The 26,802-nt window shown below is 46.9% G+C and overlaps 1 protein-coding gene across 1 annotated transcript in view; it reads right to left on the reverse strand.

Moving 5' to 3' along the window:
* LOC123752559 (high affinity cationic amino acid transporter 1-like) overlaps positions 1 to 26,802 on the reverse strand; it is a 200,765-nt gene that overhangs the window by 10,091 nt on the left and 163,872 nt on the right. The window contains exons 3-4 of the mRNA XM_069312534.1: positions 23,988 to 24,160; positions 13,469 to 13,606 (exon numbers count right to left, since the gene is read on the reverse strand). Coding sequence (XP_069168635.1) covers positions 13,469 to 13,606; positions 23,988 to 24,160 — 311 coding nt within the window. The remainder of the gene's footprint in view (positions 1 to 13,468; positions 13,607 to 23,987; positions 24,161 to 26,802) is intronic.

Consider the following 26,802-nt stretch of genomic DNA (forward strand, 5'->3'; position numbering starts at 1 on the left):
AAGGACCAGGAGCTGGGATATGAGGACAAGAAGCAGGGATATGAGGACAAGGAGCTAGGAAGTAAGGACCAGGAGCTGGGATGTGAGGACAAGGAACCGGGATATGAGGACAAGGAGCTGGGATGTGAGGACAATGAGCTGGGATATGAGGACAAGGAGCTAGGATATGAGGACAAGGAGCTGGGATATGAGGACAAGGTGCTGGGATGTGAAGACAATGAGCTGGGATATGAGGACAAGGAGCAGGGATATGAGGAGAAGGAGCTGGGATATGAGGACAAGAATCTGGGATATGAGAACAAGGAACTGGGATATGAGGACAAGGAGCTGGGATTTGAGGACAAGGAGCTGGGTTGTGAGGACAAGAAGCTGGGATGTGAGGACAAGGAGCTGGGATATGAGGACAAGAATCTGGGATATGAGAACAAGGAGCTGGGATATGAGGACAAGGAACAGGGATATGAGGAAAAGGAGCTGGGATATGAGGACAAGAATCTGGGATATGAGAACAAGCAGCTGGGATATGAGGAAAAGGAGCTTTGATATGAGGACAAGGAGCTGGGATATGAGGACAAGGAGCTGGGATATGAGGACAATGAACTGGGATAAGAGGACAAGAAGCTGGGATATGAGTCAAGGAACTGGGATATGTGGACAAGAAGCTGGGATATTAGGACAGGATGCTGGGGTATGAGGACAAGGACCTGGGATATGAGGACAAGGACCTGGGATATGAGGACAAGGAGCTAGGATCTGAGGACCAGGGGCTGGGATGTGAGGACAAGGAACTGGGAAATGAGGACAAGGAGCTGGAATATAGGGACAAGGAGCTGGAATATTAGGACAAGGAGCTGGGATATGAGGACAAGGAACTAGGATATGAGGACAAGGTGCTGGTATATGAAGACAAGGACATGGGATATTAGGACAAGGATCTAGGATGTAAGGACCAGGAGCTGGGATATGAGGACAAGAAGCTGGGATATGAGGACAAGGAGCTGGGATGTGAGGACAAGGAGTTGGGATATGAGGACATGGTGCTGGGATGTGAAGACAATGAGCTGGGATATGAGGACAAGGAGCAGGGATATGAGGAGAAGGAGCTGGGATATGAGGACAAGAATCTGGAATATGAGAACAAGGAGCTGGGATATGAGGACAAGGAGCTGGTATATGAGGACAGAGTGCTGGGATATGAGGACAAGGTGCTGGGATATGAGGACAAGGAGCTAGGGTACGAGGACAAGGAGCTGTGATATGAGGATAAGAAGCTGGGATATGAGGACAAGGAACTGGAATACGAGGACAAGAAGCTGGGATATGAGGACAAGAAGCTGGGATATGAGGACAAGGAACTGGGATATCAGGATAAGGAGCTGGGATATGAGGACAAGGAGCTGGGATTTGAGGACAAGGAGCTGGGATATGAGGACAAGGAGCTGGGATATGAGAACAAGGAACTGGGATATAAGGACAAGGAGCTGGGATATGAGAACAAGGAGCTGGGATATGAGGACAAGGAGCTAGGATATGAGGACAAGAAGCTGGGATATGAGGACAAGGAGCTGGAATATGAGGAAAAGGAGCTGGAATATGAGGAAAAGGAGCTGGACTATGAAGACAAGGAGCTGGGATATGAGGACAAGGAGCTGGGATATGAGGACAAGGAGCTGGGATATGAGGACAAGGAGCTGGGATATGAGGACAAGGAGCTGGGATGTGAGGACAAGAAGCTGGGATGTGAGGACAAGGAGCTGGGATATGAGGACAAGAATCTGGGATATCAGAACAAGGAGCTGGGATATGAGGACAAGGAGCAGGAATATGAGGACAAGAAGCTGGGATATTAGGACAAGAATCTGAGATATGAGAACAAGGAGATGGGATATGAGGACAAGGAGCTGGGATATGAGGACAAGGAGCTGGGATATGAGGACAAGGAGCTGGGATATGAGGACAAGGAACTGGGATATGAGCACAAGAAGCTGGGATATGAGGACAAGGAACTGGGATATGAGGACAACAAGCTGGGATATGAAGACAGGATGCTAGGAAATGAGGACAAGGACCTGGGATGTGAGGACAAGGACCTGGGATATGAGGACAAGGAGCAAGGATGTGAAGACCAGGGGCTGGGATGTAAGGACAAGGAACTGGGATATGAGGACAAGGAGCTGGAATATGAGGACAAGGAGCTGGGATATGAAGACAAGGAGCTAGGATATGAGGACAAGAAGCTGGGATATGCGGACAAGGAGCTGGGATGTGAGGACAAAAAGCTGGGATAGGAGGACAAGGAGCTGAGATATGAGGACAAGAATCTGGGATATGAGAACAAGGAGCTGGGATATGAGAACAAGGAGCAGGGATATGAGGACAAGGAGCTGGGATATGAGGACAAGGAACTCCGATATGAGGACAAGAAGCTGGGATATGAGAAGGAACTGGGATATGAGAACAAGAAGCTGGGATATGAGGACAGGATGCTGGGATATGAGGACAAGGACCTGGGATATGAGGACAAGGAGCAGGGATACGAGGACAAGGAGCTAGGAAGTAAGGACCAGGAGCTGGGATGTGAGGACAAGGAACCGGGATATGAGGACAAGGAGCTGGGATGTGAGGACAATGAGCAGGGATATGAGGACAAGGAGCTGGGATATGAGGACAAGGAGCTGGGATATGAGGACAAGGTGCTGGGATGTGAAGACAATGAGCTGGGATATGAGGACAAGGAGCAGGGATATGAGGAGAAGGAGCTGGGATATGAGGACAAGAATCTGGGATATGAGAACAAGGAACTGGGATATGAGGACAAGGAGCTGGGATTTGAGGACAAGGAGCTGGGTTGTGAGGACAAGAAGCTGGGATGTGAGGACAAGGAGCTGGGATATGAGGACAAGAATCTGGGATATGAGAACAAGGAGCTGGGATATGAGGACAAGGAACAGGGATATGAGGAAAAGGAGCTGGGATATGAGGACAAAAATCTGGGATATGAGAACAAGCAGCTGGGATATGAGGAAAAGGAGCTTTGATATGAGGACAAGGAGCTGGGATATGAGGACAAGGAGCTGGGATATGAGGAAAAGGAACTGGGATAAGAGGACAAGAAGCTGGGATATGAGTCAAGGAACTGGGATATGTGGACAAGAAGCTGGGATATTAGGACAGGATGCTGGGGTATGAGGACAAGGACCTGGGATATGAGGACAAGGACCTGGGATATGAGGACAAGGAGCTAGGATCTGAGGACCAGGGGCTGGGATGTGAGGACAAGGAACTGGGAAATGAGGACAAGGAGCTGGAATATAGGGACAAGGAGCTGGAATATGAGGGCAAGGAGCTGGGATATGAGGACAAGAAGCTAGGATATGAGGACAAGGTGCTGGTATATGAAGACAAGGACATGGGATATTAGGACAAGGATCTAGGATGTAAGGACCAGGAGCTGGGATATGAGGACAAGAAGCTGGGATATGAGGACAAGGAGCTGGGATGTGAGGACAAGGAGTTGGAATATGAGGACATGGTGCTGGGATGTGAAGACAATGAGCTGGGATATGAGGACAAGGAGCAGGGATATGAGGAGAAGGAGCTGGGATATGAGGACAAGAATCTGGAATATGAGAACAAGGAGCTGGGATATGAGGACAAGGAGCTGGTATATGAGGACAGAGTGCTGGGATATGAGGACAAGGTGCTGGGATATGAGGACAAGGAGCTAGGGTACGAGGACAAGGAGCTGTGATATGAGGATAAGACGCTGGGATATGAGGACAAGGAACTGGGATACGAGGACAAGAAGCTGGGATATGAGGACAAGAAGCTGGGATATGAGGACAAGGAACTGGGATATCAGGATAAGGAGCTGGGATATGAGGACAAGGAGCTGGGATATGAAGACAAGGAGCTGGGATATGAGGACAAGGAGCTGGGATATGAGGACAAGGAGCTGGGATATGAGAACAAGGAACTGGGATATGAGGACAAGGAGCTGGGATATGAGAACAAGGAGCTGGGATATGAGGACAAGGAGCTAGGATATGAGGACAAGAAGCTGGGATATGAGGACAAGGAGCTGGAATATGAGGAAAAGGAGCTGGACTATGAAGACAAGGAGCTGGGATATGAGGACAAGGAGCTGGGATATGAGGACAAGGAGCTGGGATATGAGGACAAGGAGCTGGGATATGAGGACAAGGAGCTGGGATGTGAGGACAAGAAGCTGGGATGTGAGGACAAGGAGCTGGGATATGAGGACAAGAATCTGGGATATCAGAACAAGGAGCTGGGATATGAGGACAAGGAGCAGGAATATGAGAACAAAAAGCTGGGATATTAGGACAAGAATCTGGGATATGAGAACAAGGAGATGGGATATGAGGACAAGGAGCTGGGATATGAGAACAAGGAGCTGGGATATGAGGACAAGGAGCTGGGATATGAGGACAAGGAACTGGGATATGAGGACAAGAAGCTGGGATATGAGGACAAGGAACTGGGATATGAGGACAACAAGCTGGGATATGAAGACAGGATGCTAGGAAATGAGGACAAGGACCTGGGATATGAGGACAAGGACCTGGGATATGAGGACAAGGAGCTAGGATATGAGGACCAGGGGCTGGGATGTAAGGACAAGGAACTGGGATATGAGGACAAGGAGCAGGAATATGAGGACAAGGAGCTGGAATATGAGGACAAGAAGCTGGGATATGAGGACAAGGAGCTGGGACATGAGGACAAGAAGCTGGGATAGGAGGACAAGGAGCTGAGATTTGAGGACAAGAATCTGGGATATGAGAACAAGGAGCTGGGATATGAGAACAAAGAGCAGGGATATGAGGAAAAGGAGCTGGGATATGAGGGCAAGAATCTGAGATATGAGAACCAGGAGGTGGGATATGATTACAAGGAGCTGGGATATGAGGGCAAAGAGCTAGGATATGAGGACAAGAAGCTGTGATATGAGGACAAGGAACTGCGATATGAGGACAAGAAGCTGGGATATGAAGAGAATGAACTGGGATATGAGGACAAGAAGCTGGGATATGAGGACTGGATGCTGGGATATGAGGACAAGGACCTGGGATATGAGGACAAGGAGCAGGGATATGAGGACAAGGAGCTAGGATGTAAGGACCAGGAGCTGGGATGTGAGGACAAGGAACTGGGATATGAGGACAAGGAGCTGGGATATGAGGACAAGGAGCTGGGATATGAGGACAAGGTACTGGGATGTGAAGACAATGAGCTGGGATATGAAGAAAAGGAGCAGGGATATGAGGAGAAGGAGCTGGGATATGAGGACAAGAATCTGGAATATGAGAACAAGGAGCTGGGATATGAGGACAAGGAGCTGGTATATGAGGACAGAGTGCTGGGATATGAGGACAAGGTGCTGGGATATGAGGACAAGGAGCTAGGGTACGAGGACAAGGAGCTGTGATATGAGGATAAGAAGCTGGGATATGAGGACAAGGAACTGGAATACGAGGACAAGAAGCTGGGATATGAGGACAAGAAGCTGGGATATGAGGACAAGGAACTGGGATATCAGGATAAGGAGCTGGGATATGAGGACAAGGAGCTGGGATTTGAGGACAAGGAGCTGGGATATGAGGACAAGGAGCTGGGATATGAGGACAAGGAGCTAGGATATGAGGACAAGAAGCTGGGATATGAGGACAAGGAGCTGGAATATGAGGAAAAGGAGCTGGAATATGAGGAAAAGGAGCTGGACTATGAAGACAAGGAGCTGGGATATGAGGACAAGGAGCTGGGATATGAGGACAAGGAGCTGGGATATGAGGACAAGGAGCTGGGATATGAGGACAAGGAGCTGGGATGTGAGGACAAGAAGCTGGGATGTGAGGACAAGGAGCTGGGATATGAGGACAAGAATCTGGGATATCAGAACAAGCAGCTGGGATATGAGGACAAGGAGCAGGAATATGAGGACAAGAAGCTGGGATATTAGGACAAGAATCTGAGATATGAGAACAAGGAGATGGGATATGAGGACAAGGAGCTGGGATATGAGGACAAGGAGCTGGGATATGAGGACAAGGAGCTGGGATATGAGGACAAGGAACTGGGATATGAGGACAAGAAGCTGGGATATGAGGACAAGGAACTGGGATATGAGGACAACAAGCTGGGATATGAAGACAGGATGCTAGGAAATGAGGACAAGGACCTGGGATGTGAGGACAAGGACCTGGGATATGAGGACAAGGAGCTAGGATGTGAAGACCAGGGGCTGGGATGTAAGGACAAGGAACTGGGATATGAGGACAAGGAGCTGGAATATGAGGACAAGGAGCTGGGATATGAAGACAAGGAGCTAGGATTTGAGGACAAGAAGCTGGGATATGCGGACAAGGAGCTGGGATGTGAGGACAAAAAGCTGGGATAGGAGGACAAGGAGCTGAGATATGAGGACAAGAATCTGGGATATGAGAACAAGGAGCTGGGATATGAGAACAAGGAGCAGGGATATGAGGACAAGGAGCTGGGATATGAGGACAAGGAACTCCGATATGAGGACAAGAAGCTGGGATATGAGAAGGAACTGGGATATGAGAACAAGAAGCTGGGATATGAGGACAGGATGCTGGGATATGAGGACAAGGACCTGGGATATGAGGACAAGGTGCTGGGATGTGAAGACAATGAGCTGGGATATGAGGACAAGGAGCAGGGATATGAGGAGAAGGAGCTGGGATATGAGGACAAGAATCTCGGATATGAGAACAAGGAACTGGGATATGAGGACAAGGAGCTGGGATTTGAGGACAAGGAGCTGGGTTGTGAGGACCTGAAGCTGGGATGTGAGGACAAGGAGCTGGGATATGAGGACAAGAATCTGGGATATGAGAACAAGGAGCTGGGATATGAGGACAAGGAACAGGGATATGAGGAAAAGGAGCTGGGATATGAGGACAAAAATCTGGGATATGAGAACAAGCAGCTGGGATATGAGGAAAAGGAGCTTTGATATGAGGACAAGGAGCTGGGATATGAGGACAAGGAGCTGGGATATGAGGAAAAGGAACTGGGATAAGAGGACAAGAAGATGGGATATGAGTCAAGGAACTGGGATATGTGGACAAGAAGCTGGGATATTAGGACAGGATGCTGGGGTATGAGGACAAGGACCTGGGATATGAGGACAAGGACCTGGGATATGAGGACAAGGAGCTAGGATCTGAGGACCAGGGGCTGGGATGTGAGGACAAGGAACTTGGAAATGAGGACAAGGAGCTGGAATATAGGGACAAGGAGCTGGAATATGAGGACAAGGAGCTGGGATATGAGGACAAGAAGCTAGGATATGAGGACAAGGTGCTGGTATATGAAGACAAGGACATGGGATATTAGGACAAGGATCTAGGATGTAAGGACCAGGAGCTGGGATATGAGGACAAGAAGCTGGGATTTGAGGACAAGGAGCTGGGATATGAGGACAAGGAGTTGGGATATGAGGACATGGTGCTGGGATGTGAAGACAATGAGCTGGGATATGAGGACAAGGAGCAGGGATATGAGGAGAAGGAGCTGGGATATGAGGACAAGAATCTGGAATATGAGAACAAGGAGCTGGAATATGAGGACAAGGAGCTGGTATATGAGGACAGAGTGCTGGGATATGAGGACAGAGTGCTGGGATATGAGGACAAGGTGCTGGGATATGAGGACAAGGAGCTAGGGTACGAGGACAAGGAGCTGTGATATGAGGATAAGAAGCTGGGATATGAGGACAAGGAACTGGGATACGAGGACAAGAAGCTGGGATATGAGGACAAGAAGCTGGGATATGAGGACAAGGAACTGGGATATCAGGATAAGGAGCTGGGATATGAGGACAAGGAGCTGGGATATGAAGACAAGGAGCTGGGATATGAGGACAAGGAGCTGGGATATGAGGACAAGGAGCTGGGATATGAGAACAAGGAACTGGGATATGAGGACAAGGAGCTGGGATATGAGAACAAGGAGCTGGGATATGAGGACAAGGAGCTAGGATATGAGGACAAGAAGCTGGGATATGAGGACAAGGAGCTGGAATATGAGGAAAAGGAGCTGGACTATGAAGACAAGGAGCTGGGATATGAGGACAAGGAGCTGGGATATGAGGACAAGGAGCTGGGATATGAGGACAAGGAGCTGGGATATGAGGACAAGGAGCTGGGATGTGAGGACAAGAAGCTGGGATGTGAGGACAAGGAGCTGGGATATGAGGACAAGAATCTGGGATATCAGAACAAGGAGCTGGGATATGAGGACAAGGAGCAGGAATATGAGGACAAAAAGCTGGGATATTAGGACAAGAATCTGGGATATGAGAACAAGGAGATGGGATATGAGGACAAGGAGCTGGAATATGAGAACAAGGAGCTGGGATATGAGGACAAGGAGCTGGGATATGAGGACAAGGAACTGGGATATGAGGACAAGAAGCTGGGATATGAGGACAAGGAACTGGGATATGAGGACAACAAGCTGGGATATGAAGACAGGATGCTAGGAAATGAGGACAAGGACCTGGGATATGAGGACAAGGAGCTAGGATGTGAGGACCAGGGGCTGGGATGTAAGGACAAGGAACTGGGATATGAGGACAAGGAGCAGGAATATGAGGACAAGGAGCTGGAATATGAGGACAAGAAGCTGGGATATGAGGACAAGGAGCTGGGATATGAGGACAAGGAGCTGGGATATGAGGACAAGGAACTGGGATATGAGGACAAGGAGCTGGGATGTGAGGACAAGAAGCTGGGATGTGAGGACAAGAAGCTGGGATATGAGGACAAGGAGCTGGGATATGAGGACAAGGAGCTGGGATGTGAGGACAATGAGCAGGGATATGAGGACAAGGAGCTGGGATATGAGGACAAGGAGCTGGGATATGAGGACAAGGTGCTGGGATGTGAAGACAATGAGCTGGGATATGAGGACAAGGAGCAGGGATATGAGGAGAAGGAGCTGGGATATGAGGACAAGAATCTCGGATATGAGAACAAGGAACTGGGATATGAGGACAAGGAGCTGGGATTTGAGGACAAGGAGCTGGGTTGTGAGGACAAGAAGCTGGGATGTGAGGACAAGGAGCTGGGATATGAGGACAAGAATCTGGGATATGAGAACAAGGAGCTGGGATATGAGGACAAGGAACAGGGATATGAGGAAAAGGAGCTGGGATATGAGGACAAAAATCTGGGATATGAGAACAAGCAGCTGGGATATGAGGAAAAGGAGCTTTGATATGAGGACAAGGAGCTGGGATATGAGGACAAGGAGCTGGGATATGAGGAAAAGGAACTGGGATAAGAGGACAAGAAGATGGGATATGAGTCAAGGAACTGGGATATGTGGACAAGAAGCTGGGATATTAGGACAGGATGCTGGGGTATGAGGACAAGGACCTGGGATATGAGGACAAGGACCTGGGATATGAGGACAAGGAGCTAGGATCTGAGGACCAGGGGCTGGGATGTGAGGACAAGGAACTTGGAAATGAGGACAAGGAGCTGGAATATAGGGACAAGGAGCTGGAATATGAGGACAAGGAGCTGGGATATGAGGACAAGAAGCTAGGATATGAGGACAAGGTGCTGGTATATGAAGACAAGGACATGGGATATTAGGACAAGGATCTAGGATGTAAGGACCAGGAGCTGGGATATGAGGACAAGAAGCTGGGATATGAGGACAAGGAGCTGGGATATGAGGACAAGGAGTTGGGATATGAGGACATGGTGCTGGGATGTGAAGACAATGAGCTGGGATATGAGGACAAGGAGCAGGGATATGAGGAGAAGGAGCTGGGATATGAGGACAAGAATCTGGAATATGAGAACAAGGAGCTGGAATATGAGGACAAGGAGCTGGTATATGAGGACAGAGTGCTGGGATATGAGGACAGAGTGCTGGGATATGAGGACAAGGTGCTGGGATATGAGGACAAGGAGCTAGGGTACGAGGACAAGGAGCTGTGATATGAGGATAAGAAGCTGGGATATGAGGACAAGGAACTGGGATACGAGGACAAGAAGCTGGGATATGAGGACAAGAAGCTGGGATATGAGGACAAGGAACTGGGATATCAGGATAAGGAGCTGGGATATGAGGACAAGGAGCTGGGATATGAAGACAAGGAGCTGGGATATGAGGACAAGGAGCTGGGATATGAGGACAAGGAGCTGGGATATGAGAACAAGGAACTGGGATATGAGGACAAGGAGCTGGGATATGAGAACAAGGAGCTGGGATATGAGGACAAGGAGCTAGGATATGAGGACAAGAAGCTGGGATATGAGGACAAGGAGCTGGAATATGAGGAAAAGGAGCTGGACTATGAAGACAAGGAGCTGGGATATGAGGACAAGGAGCTGGGATATGAGGACAAGGAGCTGGGATATGAGGACAAGGAGCTGGGATATGAGGACAAGGAGCTGGGATGTGAGGACAAGAAGCTGGGATGTGAGGACAAGGAGCTGGGATATGAGGACAAGAATCTGGGATATCAGAACAAGGAGCTGGGATATGAGGACAAGGAGCAGGAATATGAAGACAAAAAGCTGGGATATTAGGACAAGAATCTGGGATATGAGAACAAGGAGATGGGATATGAGGACAAGGAGCTGGAATATGAGAACAAGGAGCTGGGATATGAGGACAAGGAGCTGGGATATGAGGACAAGGAACTGGGATATGAGGACAAGAAGCTGGGATATGAGGACAAGGAACTGGGATATGAGGACAACAAGCTGGGATATGAAGACAGGATGCTAGGAAATGAGGACAAGGACCTGGGATATGAGGACAAGGAGCTAGGATGTGAGGACCAGGGGCTGGGATGTAAGGACAAGGAACTGGGATATGAGGACAAGGAGCAGGAATATGAGGACAAGGAGCTGGAATATGAGGACAAGAAGCTGGGATATGAGGACAAGGAGCTGGGACATGAGGACAAGAAGCTGGGATAGGAGGACAAGGAGCTGAGATTTGAGGACAAGAATCTGGGATATGAGAACAAGGAGCTGGGATATGAGAACAAAGAGCAGGGATATGAGGACAAGGAGCTGGGATATGAGGGCAAGAATCTGAGATATGAGAACCAGGAGGTGGGATATGATTACAAGGAGCTGGGATATGAGGGCAAAGAGCTAGGATATGAGGACAAGAAGCTGTGATATGAGGACAAGGAACTGCGATATGAGGACAAGAAGCTGGGATATGAAGAGAATGAACTGGGATATGAGGACAAGAAGCTGGGATATGAGGACAGGATGCTGGGATATGAGGACAAGGACCTGGGATATGAGGACAAGGACCTGGGATATGAGGACAAGGAGCAGGGATATGAGGACAAGGAGCTAGGATGTAAGGACCAGGAGCTGGGATGTGACGACAAGGAACTGGGATATGAGGACAAGGAGCTGGGATGTGAGGACAAGGAGCTGGGATATGAGGACAAGGTACTGGGATGTGAAGACAATGAGCTGGGATATGAAGAAAAGGAGCAGGGATATGAGGAGAAGGAGCTGGGATATGAGGACAAGAATCTGGGATATGAGGACAAAGAGCTGGGATGTGAGGACAATGAGCTGGGATATGAGGACAAGGAGCTGGGATATGAGGACAAGGAGGTGGGATATGAGGACAAGTTGCTGGGATGTTAAGACAATGAGCTGGGATATGATGACAAGGCGCAGGGATATGCGGAGAAGGAGCTGGGATATGAGGACAAGAATCTGGGATACGAGAAAAAGGAGCTGGGGATATGAGGACAAGGAGCTGAGATATGAGGTCAAGGAGCTGGGATGTGAGGACAATAAGCTGGGATGTGAGGACAAGGAGCTGGGATATGAGGACTAGAATCTGGGATATGAGAACAAGGAGCTGGGATATGAGGACAAGGAGCAGGGATATGAGGACAAGGAGCTTGGATATGAGGACAAGAATCTGGGATATTAGAACAAGGAGCTGGGATATGAGGACAAGGAGCTGGGATATGAGGACAAGGAACTGGGAAATGAGGACAAGGAGCTGGGATATGAGGACAAGGAACTGGGATATGAGGACAAGAAGCGTGGATATGAGGACAATGAACTGGGATATGAGGACAAGAAGCTGGGATATTAGGACAGGATGCTGGGATATGAGGACAAGGACCTGGGATATGAGGACAAAGACCTGGGATATGAGGACAAGGAGCAAGGATCTGAGGACCAGGGGCTGGGATGTGAGGACAAGGAACTGGGATATGAGAACAAGGAGCTGGAATATGAGGACAAGGAGCTGGAATATGTGGAAAGGAGCTGGGATATGAGGACAAGGAGCTGGGATATGAGGACAAGGAGCTGGGATATGAGGACAAGGAGCTGGGATATGAGGACAAGGAGCTAGGATATGAGGACAAGGAGCTGAGATATGAGGGCAAGAATCTGGGATATGAGAACAAGGAGCTGGGATTTGAGAACAAGAAGCAGGGATATGAGGACAAGAAGCTGGGATATGAGTACAAGAAACTGGGATATGAGGAGAAGGAACTGGGATATGAGAACAAGAAGCTGGGATATGAGGACAGGATGCTGGGATATGAGGACAAGGACCTGGGATATGAGGACAAGGACATGGGATATTAGGACAAGGAGCTAGAATGTAAGGACCAGGAGCTGGGATGTGAGGACAAGGAACTGGGATATGAGGACAAGGAGCTGGGATATGAGGACAAGGAGCTGGGATATGAGGACAAGGTGCTGGGATGTGAAGACAATGAGCTGGGATATGAAGACAAGGAGCAGGGATATGAGGAGAAGGAGCTGGGATATGAGGACAAGAATCTGGAATATGAGAACAAGGAGCTGGGATATGAGGACAAGGAGCTGGGATATGAGGACAAGGTGCTGGGATATGAGGACAAGGTACTGGGATATGAGGACAAGGAGCTAGGGTAAGAGGACAAGGAGCTGGGATATGAGGACCAGGAACTGGGATATGAGGACAAGAAGCTGGAATATGAGGACAGGATGCTGGGATATGAGGACAAGGACCTGGGATATGAGGACAAGGAGCTGGGATATGAGGACAAGGAGTTGGGATGTGAGGACAATGAGCTGGGATTTGAGGACAAGGTGCTGGGATGTGAAGACAATGCGGTGGGATATGAGGACAAAGTGCTGGGATATGAGGACAAGGACCTGGGATATGAGGACATGGAGACGTGATGTGAGGACACGATGCTGGGATATGAAGACAAGGTGATGGGATATGAGGACAATGTGCTGGGATATGAGGACAAGGAGCTGGGATATGAGGACAAGGAGCTGGAGGTAAAGGATATAAGGATATGGATTAGAGGTTATGAGGACAAGGAGATAGACATGGTTGAAAAGTGTAGACAAAATACTAGCAACAAACAAAAATTCTCAACGATCTTTCATGTCGTGATCATTACCCCATGAAGGCCGTAGGGAAAGAAGCCAGGAGGATGAGTCCAGTGATGGACGTCGGCGCTGACGAAGGAGGAGACGCAGACGGCTGTCAACACCAAGAGGGAGACGCCCACACCAGCGGCCCCGACCTGACACACCACCTGTGGACGGGAAGTTAAAGTGGGATACGAGCTTATTTTCGGGTCCTGGTTTGGGTACCATAGTTCATTATTGGGTCCTGGGGTTATGGTGGTGGTGTAGCACCATAGTTCATTATTGGGTCCTGGGGTTATGGTGGTGGTGTAGCACCATAGTTCATTATTGGGTCCTGGGGTTATGGTGGTGGTGTAGCAGCATAGTTCATTATTGGGTCCTGGGGTTATGGTGGTGGTGTAGTACCATAGTTCATTATTGGGTCCTGGGGTTATGGTGGTGGTGTAGCACCATAGTTCATTATTGGGTCCTGGGGTTATGGTGGTGGTGTAGCACCATAGTTCATTATTGGGTCCTGGGGTTATGGTGGTGGTGTAGCACCATAGTTCATTATTGGGTCCTGGGGTTATGGTGGTGGTGTAGCACCATAGTTCATTATTGGGTCCTGGGGTTATGGTGGTGTAGCACCATAGTTCATTATTGGGTCCTGGGGTTATGGTGGTGGTGTACCATAGTTAATTATTGGGTCCTGGTGTTATGGTGGTGGTGTAGCACCATAGTTCATTATTGGGTTCTGGGGTTATGGTGGTGGTGTAGCACCATAGTTCATTATTGGGTCCTGGGGTTATGGTGGTGGTGTAGCACCATAGTTCATTATTGGGTCCTGGGGTTATGGTGGTGGTGTACCATAGTTCATTATTGGGTCCTGGGGTTATGGTGGTGGTGTAGCACCATAGTTCATTATTGGGTCCTGGGGTTATGGTGGTGGTGTAGCACCATAGTTCATTATTGGGTCCTGGGGTTATGGTGGTGGTGTAGCACCATAGTTCATTATTGGGTCCTGGGGTTATGGTGGTGGTGTAGCACCATAGTTCATTATTGGGTCCTGGGGTTATGGTGGTGGTGTAGCACCATAGTTCATTATTGGGTCCTGGGGTTATGGTGGTGGTGTAGCACCATAGTTCATTATTGGGTCCTGGGGTTATGGTGGTGGTGTAGCACCATAGTTCATTATTGGGTCCTGGGGTTATGGTGGTGGTGTACCATAGTTCATTATTGGGTCCTGGTGTTATGGTGGTGGTGTAGCACCATAGTTCATTATTGGGTCCTGGGGTTATGGTGGTGGTGTAGCACCATAGTTCATTATTGGGTCCTGGGGTTATGGTGGTGGTGTAGTACCATAGTTCATTATTGGGTCCTGGGGTTATGGTGGTGGTGTAGCACCATAGTTCATTATTGGGTCTTGGGGTTATGGTGGTGGTGTAGCACCATAGTTCATTATTGGGTCCTGGGGTTATGGTGGTGGTGTAGCACCATAGTTCATTATTGGGTCCTGGGGTTATGGTGGTGGTGTACCATAGTTCATTATTGGGTCCTGGTGTTATGGTGGTGGTGTAGCACCATAGTTCATTATTGGGTCCTGGGGTTATGGTGGTGGTGTAGCACCATAGTTCATTATTGGGTCCTGGGGTTATGGTGGTGGTGTAACACCATAGTTCATTATTGGGTCCTGGGGTTATGGTGGTGGTGTAGTACCATAGTTCATTATTGGGTCCTGGGGTTATGGTGGTGGTGTAGCACCATAGTTCATTATTGGGTCCTGGGGTTATGGTGGTGGTGTAGCACCATAGTTCATTATTGGGTTATGGGGTTATGGTGGTGGTGTAGCACTATAGTTCATTATTGGGTCCTGGGGTTATGGTGGTGGTGTAGCACCATAGTTCATTATTGGGTCCTGGGGTTATGGTGGTGGTGTAGCACCATAGTTCATTATTGGGTCCTAGTGTTATGGTGGTGGTGTAGCACCATAGTTCATTATTGGGTCCTGGGGTTATGGTGGTGGTGTAGTACCATAGTTCATTATTGGGTCCTGGGGTTATGGTGGTGGTGTAGCACCATAGTTCATTATTGGGTCCTGGGGTTATGGTGGTGGTGTAGCACCATAGTTCATTATTGGGTCCTGGGGTTATGGTGGTGGTGTAGCACCATAGTTCATTATTGGGTCCTGGGGTTATGGTGGTGGTGTAGCACCATAGTTCATTATTGGGTCCTGGGGTTATGGTGGTGGTGTAGCACCATAGTTCATTATTGGGTCCTGGGGTTATGGTGGTGGTGTAGCACCATAGTTCATTATTGGGTCCTGGGGTTATGGTGGTGGTGTAGCACCATAGTTCATTATTGGGTCCTAGTGTTATGGTGGTGGTGTAGCACCATAGTTCATTATTGGGTCCTGGGGTTATGGTGGGGTGTAGCACCATAGTTCATTATTGGGTCCAGGTGTTATGGTGGTGGTGTAGTACCATAGTTCATTATTGGGTCCTGGGGTTATGGTGGTGGTGTAGCACCATAGTTCATTATTGGGTCCAGGTGTTATGGTGGGGTGTAGCACCATAGTTCATTATTGGGTCCTGGGGTTATGGTGGTGGTGTAGCACCATAGTTCATTATTGGGTCCTAGTGTTATGGTGGTGGTGTAGCACCATAGTTCATTATTGGGTCCTGGGGTTATGGTGGTGGTGTAGCACCATAGTTCATTATTGGGTCCTGGGGTTATGGTGGTGGTGTACCATAGTTCATTATTGGGTCCTGGGGTTATGGTGGTGGTGTAGCACCATAGTTCATTATTGGGTCCTGGGGTTATGGTGGTGGTGTAGCACCATAGTTCATTATTGGGTCCTGGGGTTATGGTGGTGGTGTAGCACCATAGTTCATTATTGGGTCCTGGGGTTATGGTGGTGGTGTAGCACCATAGTTCATTATTGGGTCCTGGGGTTATGGTGGTGGTGTAGCACCATAGTTCATTATTGGGTCCTGGGGTTATGGTGGTGGTGTAGCACCATAGTTCATTATTGGGTCCTGGGGTTATGGTGGTGGTGTAGCACCATAGTTCATTATTGGGTCCTGGGGTTATGGTGGTGGTGTACCATAGTTCATTATTGGGTCCTGGTGTTATGGTGGTGGTGTAGCACCATAGTTCATTATTGGGTCCTGGGGTTATGGTGGTGGTGTAGCACCATAGTTCATTATTGGGTCCTGGGGTTATGGTGGTGGTGTAGCACCATAGTTCATTATTGGGTCCTGGGGTTATGGTGGTGTAGCACCATAATTCATTATTGGGTCCTGGGGTTATGGTGGGGTGTAGTACCATAGTTCATTATTGGGTCCTGGGGTTATGGTGGTGGTGTAGCACCATAGTTCATTATTGGGTCCTGGGGTTATGGTGGTGGTGTAGTACCATAGTTCATTATTGGGTCCTGGGGTTATGGTGGTGGTGTAGCACCATAGTTCATTATTGGGTCCTGGGGTTATGGTGGTGGTGAAGTACCATAGTTCATTATTGGGTCCTGGTGTTATGGTGGTGGTGTAGCACCATAGTTCATTATTGGGTCCTGGGGTTATGGTGGTGGTGTAGCACCATAGTTCATTATTGGGTCCTAGTGTTATGGTGGTGGTGTAGCACCATAGTTCATTATTGGGTCCTGGGGTTATGGTGGTGGTGTAGCACCATAGTTCATTATTGGGTCCTGGTGTTATGGTGGTGGTGTAGTACCATAGTTCATTATTGGGTCCTGGGGTTATGGTGGTGTAGCACCATAGTTCATTATTGGGTCCTGGGGTTATGGTGGGGTGTAGCACCATAGTTCATTATTGGGTCCTGGTGTTATGGTGGTGGTGTAGTACCATAGTTCATTATTGGGTCCTGGTGTTATGGTGGTGGTGTAGTACCATAGTTCATTATTGGGTCCTGGGGTTATGGTGGTGGTGTAGCACCATAGTTCATTATTGGGTCCTGGTGTTATGGTGGTGGTGTAGCACCATAGTTCATTATTGGGTCCTGGGGTTATGGTGGGGTGTAGCACCATAGTTCATTATTGGGTCCAGGTGTTATGGTGGTGGTGTAGTACCATAGTTCATTATTGGGTCCTGGGGTTATGGTGGTGTAGTACCATAGTTCATTATTGGGTCCTGGGGTTATGGTGGTGGTGTAGCACCATAGTTCATTATTGGGTCCTGGGGTTATGGTGGGGTGTAGCACCATAGTTCATTATTGGGTCCTGGGGTTATGGTGGTGGTGTAGTACCATAGTTCATTATTGGGTCCTGGGGTTATGGTGGTGGTGTAGTACCATAGTTCATTATTGGGTCCTGGTGTTATGGTGGTGGTGTAGCACCATAGTTCATTATTGGGTCCAGGTGTTATGGTGGGGTGTAGCACCATAGTTCATTATTGGGTCCTGGGGTTATGGTGGTGGTGTAGCACCATAGTTCATTATTGGGTCCTAGTGTTATGGTGGTGGTGTAGCACCATAGTTCATTATTGGGTCCTGGGGTTATGGTGGTGGTGTAGCACCATAGTTCATTATTGGGTCCTGGGGTTATGGTGGTGGTGTACCATAGTTCATTATTGGGTCCTGGGGTTATGGTGGTGGTGTAGCACCATAGTTCATTATTGGGTCCTGGGGTTATGGTGGTGGTGTAGCACCATAGTTCATTATTGGGTCCTGGGGTTATGGTGGTGGTGTAGCACCATAGTTCATTATTGGGTCCTGGGGTTATGGTGGTGGTGTAGCACCATAGTTCATTATTGGGTCCTGGGGTTATGGTGGTGGTGTAGCACCATAGTTCATTATTGGGTCCTGGGGTTATGGTGGTGGTGTAGCACCATAGTTCATTATTGGGTCCTGGGGTTATGGTGGTGGTGTAGCACCATAGTTCATTATTGGGTCCTGGGGTTATGGTGGTGGTGTACCATAGTTCATTATTGGGTCCTGGTGTTTTGGTGGTGGTGTAGCACCATAGTTCATTATTGGGTCCTGGGGTTATGGTGGTGGTGTAGCACCATAGTTCATTATTGGGTCCTGGGGTTATGGTGGTGGTGTAGTACCATTGTTCATTATTGGGTCCTGGGGTTATGGTGGTGGTGTAGCACCATAGTTCATTATTGGGTCCTGGGGTTATGGTGGTGGTGTAGCACCATAGTTCATTATTGGGTCCTAGTGTTATGGTGGTGGTGTAGCACCATAGTTCATTATTGGGTCCTGGGGTTATGGTGGTGGTGTAGCACCATAGTTCATTATTGGGTCCTGGGGTTATGGTGGTGGTGTAGGACCATAGTTCATTATTGGGTCCTGGGGTTATGGTGGTGGTGTAGCACCATAGTTCATTATTGGGTCCTGGTGTTATGGTGGTGGTGTAGCACCATAGTTCATTATTGGGTCCTGGGGTTATGGTGGTGGTGTAGTACCATAGTTCATTATTGGGTCCTGGGGTTATGGTGGTGGTGTAGCACCATAGTTCATTATTGGGTCCTGGGGTTATGGTGGTGGTGTAGCACCATAGTTCATTATTGGGTCCTGGTGTTATGGTGGTGGTGTAGCACCATAGTTCATTATTGGGTCCTGGGGTTATGGTGGTGGTGTAGCACCATAGTTCATTATTGGGTCCTGGGGTTATGGTGGTGGTGTAGCACCATAGTTCATTATTGGGTCCTGGGGTTATGGTGGTGGTGTAGCACCATAGTTCATTATTGGGTCCTGGGGTTATGGTGGTGGTGTAGCACCATAGTTCATTATTGGGTCCTGGGGTTATGGTGGTGGTGTACCATAGTTCATTATTGGGTCCTGGTGTTATGGTGGTGGTGTAGCACCATAGTTCATTATTGGGTCCTGGGGTTATGGTGGTGGTGTAGCACCATAGTTCATTATTGGGTCCTGGGGTTATGGTGGTGGTGTAGTACCATAGTTCATTATTGGGTCCTGGGGTTATGGTGGTGGTGTAGCACCATAGTTCATTATTGGGTCCTGGGGTTATGGTGGTGGTGTAGCACCATAGTTCATTATTGGGTCCTAGTGTTATGGTGGTGGTGTAGCACCATAGTTCATTATTGGGTCCTGGGGTTATGGTGGTGGTGTAGCACCATAGTTCATTATTGGGTCCTGGGGTTATGGTGGTGGTGTAGGACCATAGTTCATTATTGGGTCCTGGGGTTATGGTGGTGGTGTAGCACCATAGTTCATTATTGGGTCCTGGTGTTATGGTGGTGGTGTAGCACCATAGTTCATTATTGGGTCCTGGGGTAATGGTGGTGGTGTAGTACCATAGTTCATTATTGGGTCCTGGGGTTATGGTGGTGGTGTAGCACCATAGTTCATTATTGGGTCCTGGGGTTATGGTGGTGGTGTAGCACCATAGTTCATTATTGGGTCCTGGGGTTATGGTGGTGGTGTAGCACCATAGTTCATTATTGGGTCCTGGGGTTATGGTGGTGGTGTAGCACCATAGTTCATTATTGGGTCCTGGGGTTATGGTGGTGGTGTAGGACCATAGTTCATTATTGGGTCCTGGGGTTATGGTGGTGGTGTAGCACCATAGTTCATTATTGGGTCCTGGGGTTATGGTGGTGGTGTAGCACCATAGTTCATTATTGGGTCCTGGGGTTATGGTGGTGGTGTAGCACCATAGTTCATTATTGGGTCCTGGGGTTATGGTGGTGGTGTAACACCATAGTTCATTATTGGGTCCTGGGGTTATGGTGGTGGTGTACCACCATAGTTCATTATTGGGTCCTGTGGATATGGTGGTGGTGTTGCACCATAGTTCATCGTTGGGTCCTGGGGTTATGGTGGTGGTGTAGCACCATAGTTCATTATTGGGTCCTAGTGTTATGGTGGTGGTGTAGCACCATAGTTCATTATTGGGTCCTGGGGTTATGGTGGTGGTGTAGCACCATAGTTCATTATTGGGTCCTGGGGTTATGGTGGTGGTGTAGCACCATAGTTCATTATTGGGTCCTGGGGTTATGGTGGTGGTGTAGCACCATAGTTCATTATTGGGTCCTGGGGTTATGGTGGTGGTGTAGCACCATAGTTCATTATTGGGTCCTAGTGTTATGGTGGTGGTGTAGCACCATAGTTCATTATTGGGTCCTGGGGTTATGGTGGTGGTGTAGTACCATAGTTCATTATTGGGTCCTGGGGTTATGGTGGTGGTGTAGCACCATAGTTCATTATTGGGTCCTGGGGTTATGGTGGTGGTGTAGCACCATAGTTCATTATTGGGTCCTGGGGTTATGGTGGTGGTGTAGCACCATAGTTCATTATTGGGTCCTGGGGTTATGGTGGTGGTGTAGTACCATAGTTCATTATTGGGTCCTGGGGTTATGGTGGTGGTGTAGCACCATAGTTCATTATTGGGTCCTAGTGTTATGGTGGTGGTGTAGCACCATAGTTCATTATTGGGTCCTGGGGTTATGGTGGTGGTGTAGCACCATAGTTCATTATTGGGTCCTGGGGTTATGGTGGTGGTGTAGCACCATAGTTCATTATTGGGTCCTAGTGTTATGGTGGTGGTGTAGCACCATAGTTCATTATTGGGTCCTGGGGTTATGGTGGTGGTGTACCATAGTTCATTATTGGGTCCAGGTGTTATGGTGGTGGTGTAGCACCATAGTTCATTATTGGGTCCAGGTGTTATGGTGGTGGTGTAGCACCATAGTTCATTATTGGGTCCTGGTGTTATGGTGGGGTGTAGCACCATAGTTCATTATTGGGTCCTGGGGTTATGGTGGTGGTGTAGCACCATAGTTCATTATTGGGTCCAGGTGTTATGGTGGTGGTGTAGCACCATAGTTCATTATTGGGTCCTGGTGTTATGGTGGGGTGTAGCACCATAGTTCATTATTGGGTCCTGGGGTTATTGTGGTGGTGTAGCACCATAGTTCATTATTGGGTCCTGGGGTTATGGTGGTGGTGTAGCACCATAGTTCATTATTGGGTCCTGGGGTTATGGTGGTGGTGTAGCACCATAGTTCATTATTGGGTCCTGGGGTTATGGTGGTGGTGTAGCACCATAGTTCATTATTGGGTCCTGGGGTTATGGTGGTGGTGTAGCACCATAGTTCATTATTGGGTCCTAGTGTTATGGTGGTGGTGGTGTAGTGAAGTTCTGAACGTGAACAGGCGCATCAGGGTGAAAGAAACTCTGCCCATATGTTTCCGACTCAGACCGGGATCGATCCCAGAACCTTAGGACTACGAACCCCGAACACCGTTCACTCAGCCGTCAGGCCATCCCCTGATATAATTAATAATAATTAATTGTGTCGGGGGACAGGAAGCCAGCGTGTATTAATACACGTTAGACTGACCTCGTCCAGGGTACAGTTCTATAAGAAGCTGAGTATCTCCTGGGTACCTACTTACAGTTAGGTAAAAAGAGGCATTAGGTGATAGGAAATGTGCCCAATCATTTCTGTTTCCCACCCGGGATTCGAACCCCGAATTCTTGATTGTGTATCGCTAACGATCGACTTTTGTACCATCGTGACCGAGTCGGTTAAGACAGGTGTCTGGGAATTACCAGAATGCTTCTTTAGGGCACTCCATTGTCTCAAAAGGATTTTCACTGATATATCATGCCACTGATATATCATGCAACTGATATATCATGCCACTGATATATCATGCCACTGATATATCATGCCACTGATATATCATGCCACTGATTTATCATGCCACTGATATATCATACCACTGATATATCATGCCACTGATATATCATGCCACTGATATATCATGCCACTGATATATCATGCCACTGATATATCATGCCACTGATATATCATGCCACTGATATATCATGCCACTGATTTATCATGCTATTGATATATCATGCCACTGATATATCATGGAACTGATATATCTTGCCAATGATATATCATGCCACTGATATATCATGACACTGATATAGCATGCTATTGATATATCATGCCACTGATATATCATGGAACTGATATATCTTGCCAATGATATATCATGCCAATGATATATCATGACACTGATATATCATGCCTCTGATATTTCATGCCAATGATATATCATGTCACAGATATATCATGCAACTGATATATCACTCCATTGACATATCACGCCATTAATATATCATGCCACTGATATATCACGCCACTGATATATCCATTGTGATTTCACTGTGACAAAATGCACTTCTTGGCCTATTATCCAAAGCCCGATTTGCCTAGTAAGCTGAGTTTACCTGAAATTATATATTTTTCCGATTTTTTCTTTTGAAATGATATAGTATTTTTTATACATATGAAACTTCATATTAGATATAATTTGATATAATTTTGTATGTGTCAAAACTAACATAGAAATATGACCAAACCTAATCTGACCTAGACAAACATAACTTAGTTACTAATTCATGTTCTCAATATATTATACTAATATTATTTCAAATAAATCTATTGGAAACCAATTTTTGATACTAACGAAAATCACTCTGCCTACTAGGCAGATCTGGCTTTCAATACTTGGCCAAGTAGTGCAATCTGGCTATTTAGTACGTCATATTAATAAATGTTTGTACATATTGCACATATGTACTCACCTGCATACATGAATATATACATACACAGGGGTCTGGTAGCTGAGCGGACAGCACGCAGCACTCGTAATTCTGTGGCCCGGATTCAATTTTTAGACCAAACAGAAACAAATGGGCAGAGTTTCATTCACCTTGATGCCCCTGTTACCAAACAGTATATAGGTACCTGGGAGTTAGTCAGCTGTTACGGAGCTGCTTCCTGGGAGGGTGTGTGGGAGGGGGGGAATTAGTTGACAGTTGAGAGGTGGGCCGAAAGAGCAGAGCTCAACAACTGCAAGCACAACTACGTGAATACAAATAGGTGAATACATTAGTGTATTTGAGGCAAGTATTAACGTGTCTTTGTAAATTAGGTATATATATATATACACATATATTTATAAATGAATGTGTAGTATTGAAGAGCACGAATTTATGTGAATGTGTGCATCATATGTATATTTCTTCGCCTGTGTATATCCATGTATGGGATATATTAAAGAACATGGGGTTTACCCTAGTGGATTATACTCTAATTCGAATTTACCTTAGTTGGATATATCCAAGTTGGATTGTCTCAGTTGGGTTTACCTTAGATAATTAGCCTAATGGCTTTACCATAGATTAGTTACCTTAGTTTATTTATATTAGTTGAGTTACCCTAGTGGGATTACCTTCTATTGGTTTATCCAGTTGGGTTTACCTAGTGGATTTACCTTACCTTGGTTTACACTTGTTGATTTACCTCTAGTATGTTTACCTTAGTTGCTTTAAACTAGTTGGGCTACTCCAGTTATGTTACCTTAGTGAGTTTATCTTGGCATTATCTTTTTGGGGTTTCCCTAGTTGGTTTACCCTAGTGTGTCAGCCTTAGTTGGGTTTACCCTAGTGTCTCAACCTTAGTTGGGTTTACCCTAGTGGCTTTACCTTGGGTTACCTTAGTTTATTTACATTAGTTGAGTTACCGTAGTGGGTTTGCCTCCTTTTGGTTTACCTAGTGGGTTTACCTTGGTGCCAGCTACGACGATGAGAGTGGAGAGAAGGAGAAGTGCCACTGCCAGCAGGTCAGGGTGGGGGGCCAAGTACCGGCACTCCTGCAGTAGCGGGAGTCTGGCCTGGAGTGCCTCGCTAACCCATCTCTCCGTGACCAGCCCCACGTACTCGCTGCTCCCCCTGGCGGCTGTGGAGAGAGGGGGGTTAAGGTGGGGTGAGCTGTGGGGGTAGTCTTGAGGGGTGAGGAGAAGGGGGGAAGGTGGGGTAAGCAGATGGAAGAGGTTCTTGTGGGGTGAGGTGAGAGAGAGGTGGTAGGGGTAAACCTGACTAGAACCTACTGTTGTGGTTTTGGCGATGGTCGGTCTCCGGCCTCAGGTTTCCGCACTTGGGACAAGACCTGTCTACATCCCTAGGGTTAGGTTAGTTGTTGTTAGCCCGTGTCTTGTTGACCTGTCTAACCTAACCAATCATAATGTAACTAGCCTCTTATCATTTGACGACTCCGTCCTCATAACCCACCAGCAGCGCTGCCTACTCATCCCCCATTCACCACACTGTAAGTGGATGGGGATGGGTAAAACTGTAGGGTCTACTATTAGGACCTAACTTCTACTATTAGCTCATTAAGATTACGGCGATGAGTCACAATAACGTGACTGAAGATATGATGAACAATCCACACACCAGACGATGAGAACACGACGACATGTCGGTCCGTCACGGACCATTGTCAAACCGATTGTTGCATGATGAACAGACACACAGCTAACATTACTTGAATATTATGATCTTCTTCCAGAACGTTAAGATTTCCTTCCAGAACCTTCCAGAAGGAGCTCGAAGGAAATTTCCTTTCAGAATATTAGGTTCTACAATCAGAAATGTTCAGGTCTACAATTAGAAACATTTTATCTGCTTCAAGTACCTGAAGAGATACTTCCAAAACCTTAAAATCTGCTTCGACAACCTTAAGATATACTTCTAGGACCTTAAGATATACTTCTATGACCTTAAGATATACTAAATGAACTTGTTGATATGCTACCAGAATGCACAATTATACTACCAGAACCAGATGATATACCACCAGAACTAGCTGATATACCACCAGAACTAGCAGATATACCACCAGAACTAGCAGATATACCACCAGAACTAGCAGATATACCACCAGAACTAGCAGATATTGTGGGAACCGACCTGTGAGATTTATATTTATTTAATTTATATGAATTTATATTTACGTTAATTTATATGCTTCGATAGCAATTTGTATAATGATAAGTGGACTGTATTTCTGCAATAATCTCACAAATCGATCCTCTACACATTAGGGGGGGTTTATATTTATATATATGCAGCCAATCAAACTACAGAATTAACTACATACATTGAAGAGGTTCCTTATCTTATAGTACAGCAGGTTAGTCCACCAGGTATAACTAGGGTGTAGACACCAAATTATCCTCTTTGAGGTAGCTTCCATATCACCCAGTAACTGGTGCACAAAATCTTCCTCGTCTTGACCTGTCAAAAGTGCGCTAGCTGTGAAGCCAGAATCCTATATATGACAAGTATTTCAGAGAAAACTGTACATGGAACATGAAGACCTGGCTTAATTACCTTTAGTTTGAGGCTTCCACGTGCTCTAACCGGGTCACCCTATATAATGACATTAATGGCCATAAATGAAAGATACATGGGTTTCGGAAAGAACACTTAACTTGAATTGTTGACAGCGTGTTGAAAATGGTACACCTTTGGTTTCCATAACACTACGTCCAAGTAAAATTAACAGGAGCCGAATTTGCTCCCGTGTGAGCCTCTGGTCTAGTCTAAACAATGGCTGCCCTCCTTCCCCCTCTGACGCCTGGCTTACATTGTCCACATGTCAGAAAGTGATAGAAGGGTCACATTTACTCTACTTTAATATTGATAATTAAGTTAATTTATATAAGATGTTTTTATGATGGTAAAGTCCAAAGACTAATGTATTTAAGAATAATTCCCACCATAATAGGTGGTGAATTATAATAGTGTGTGGTGATGATATCCCGTTTTCTTTAGACGGTAATTCCACTACAAGTTACGTTTTCTATGGTTAACTTGTTTATACAACACAGCTATTATCTGTCTGTATGATATATTAAATGGTGTCGGATTTTCCGACATAATTCCCCAGGGGCTGCTCACGGGTCGAAGTCCTAATTAGAACAGACGAACACCGATACTCCTCCTTCGAATTATTAGATTAATTTGATGTTAGTAGTTAGTAATCACACATTTGTGTGTCTGTTCGTACAGGACGGATGTCCCGTACTAGAGTTGCAGGGGTTAGAAGTCTAATGCGATTTCATTTCCCTGTCAACTCTTGAAAGGCTAATATTCAAGCCTTATTACATATTATTTAACCCAGAAGACTGAATGTGATCAAGTACTACAGTCAAGTATGATTCAGGGACTGCAGTGAGATCAGTGACATTAGATATAACTTGAAGTTTGTTCAGGTAACTGGTCACTGATATATAAACACTGAGGCCCATGGAATACATCTTGATTAAATAATAAATGTATCAAATCAGTCATCAGATTTATTGGGGTTTAATTTAGTTAATTGATTCAGAAGATTGAATAGCTCATCATTAAAGTAAAGTATGGTTCTGAGACTGCAGTGGGTTCAGTGACATTGGTCGCAGTGACTTGTAGCTGTTTTAGGCTACTGTTCACTGATTTGCCACTGAGGCCTCATGAACTCATCTCCAGCATTAAATGATGATACTAACATCAACCTCTGTTGGTATAGTCAGCTGTAATCTCCTTAGTATAATG

This window comes from Procambarus clarkii, chromosome 72 (assembly GCF_040958095.1).
Source record: "Procambarus clarkii isolate CNS0578487 chromosome 72, FALCON_Pclarkii_2.0, whole genome shotgun sequence".
Lineage (NCBI taxonomy): Eukaryota > Metazoa > Arthropoda > Malacostraca > Decapoda > Cambaridae > Procambarus > Procambarus clarkii.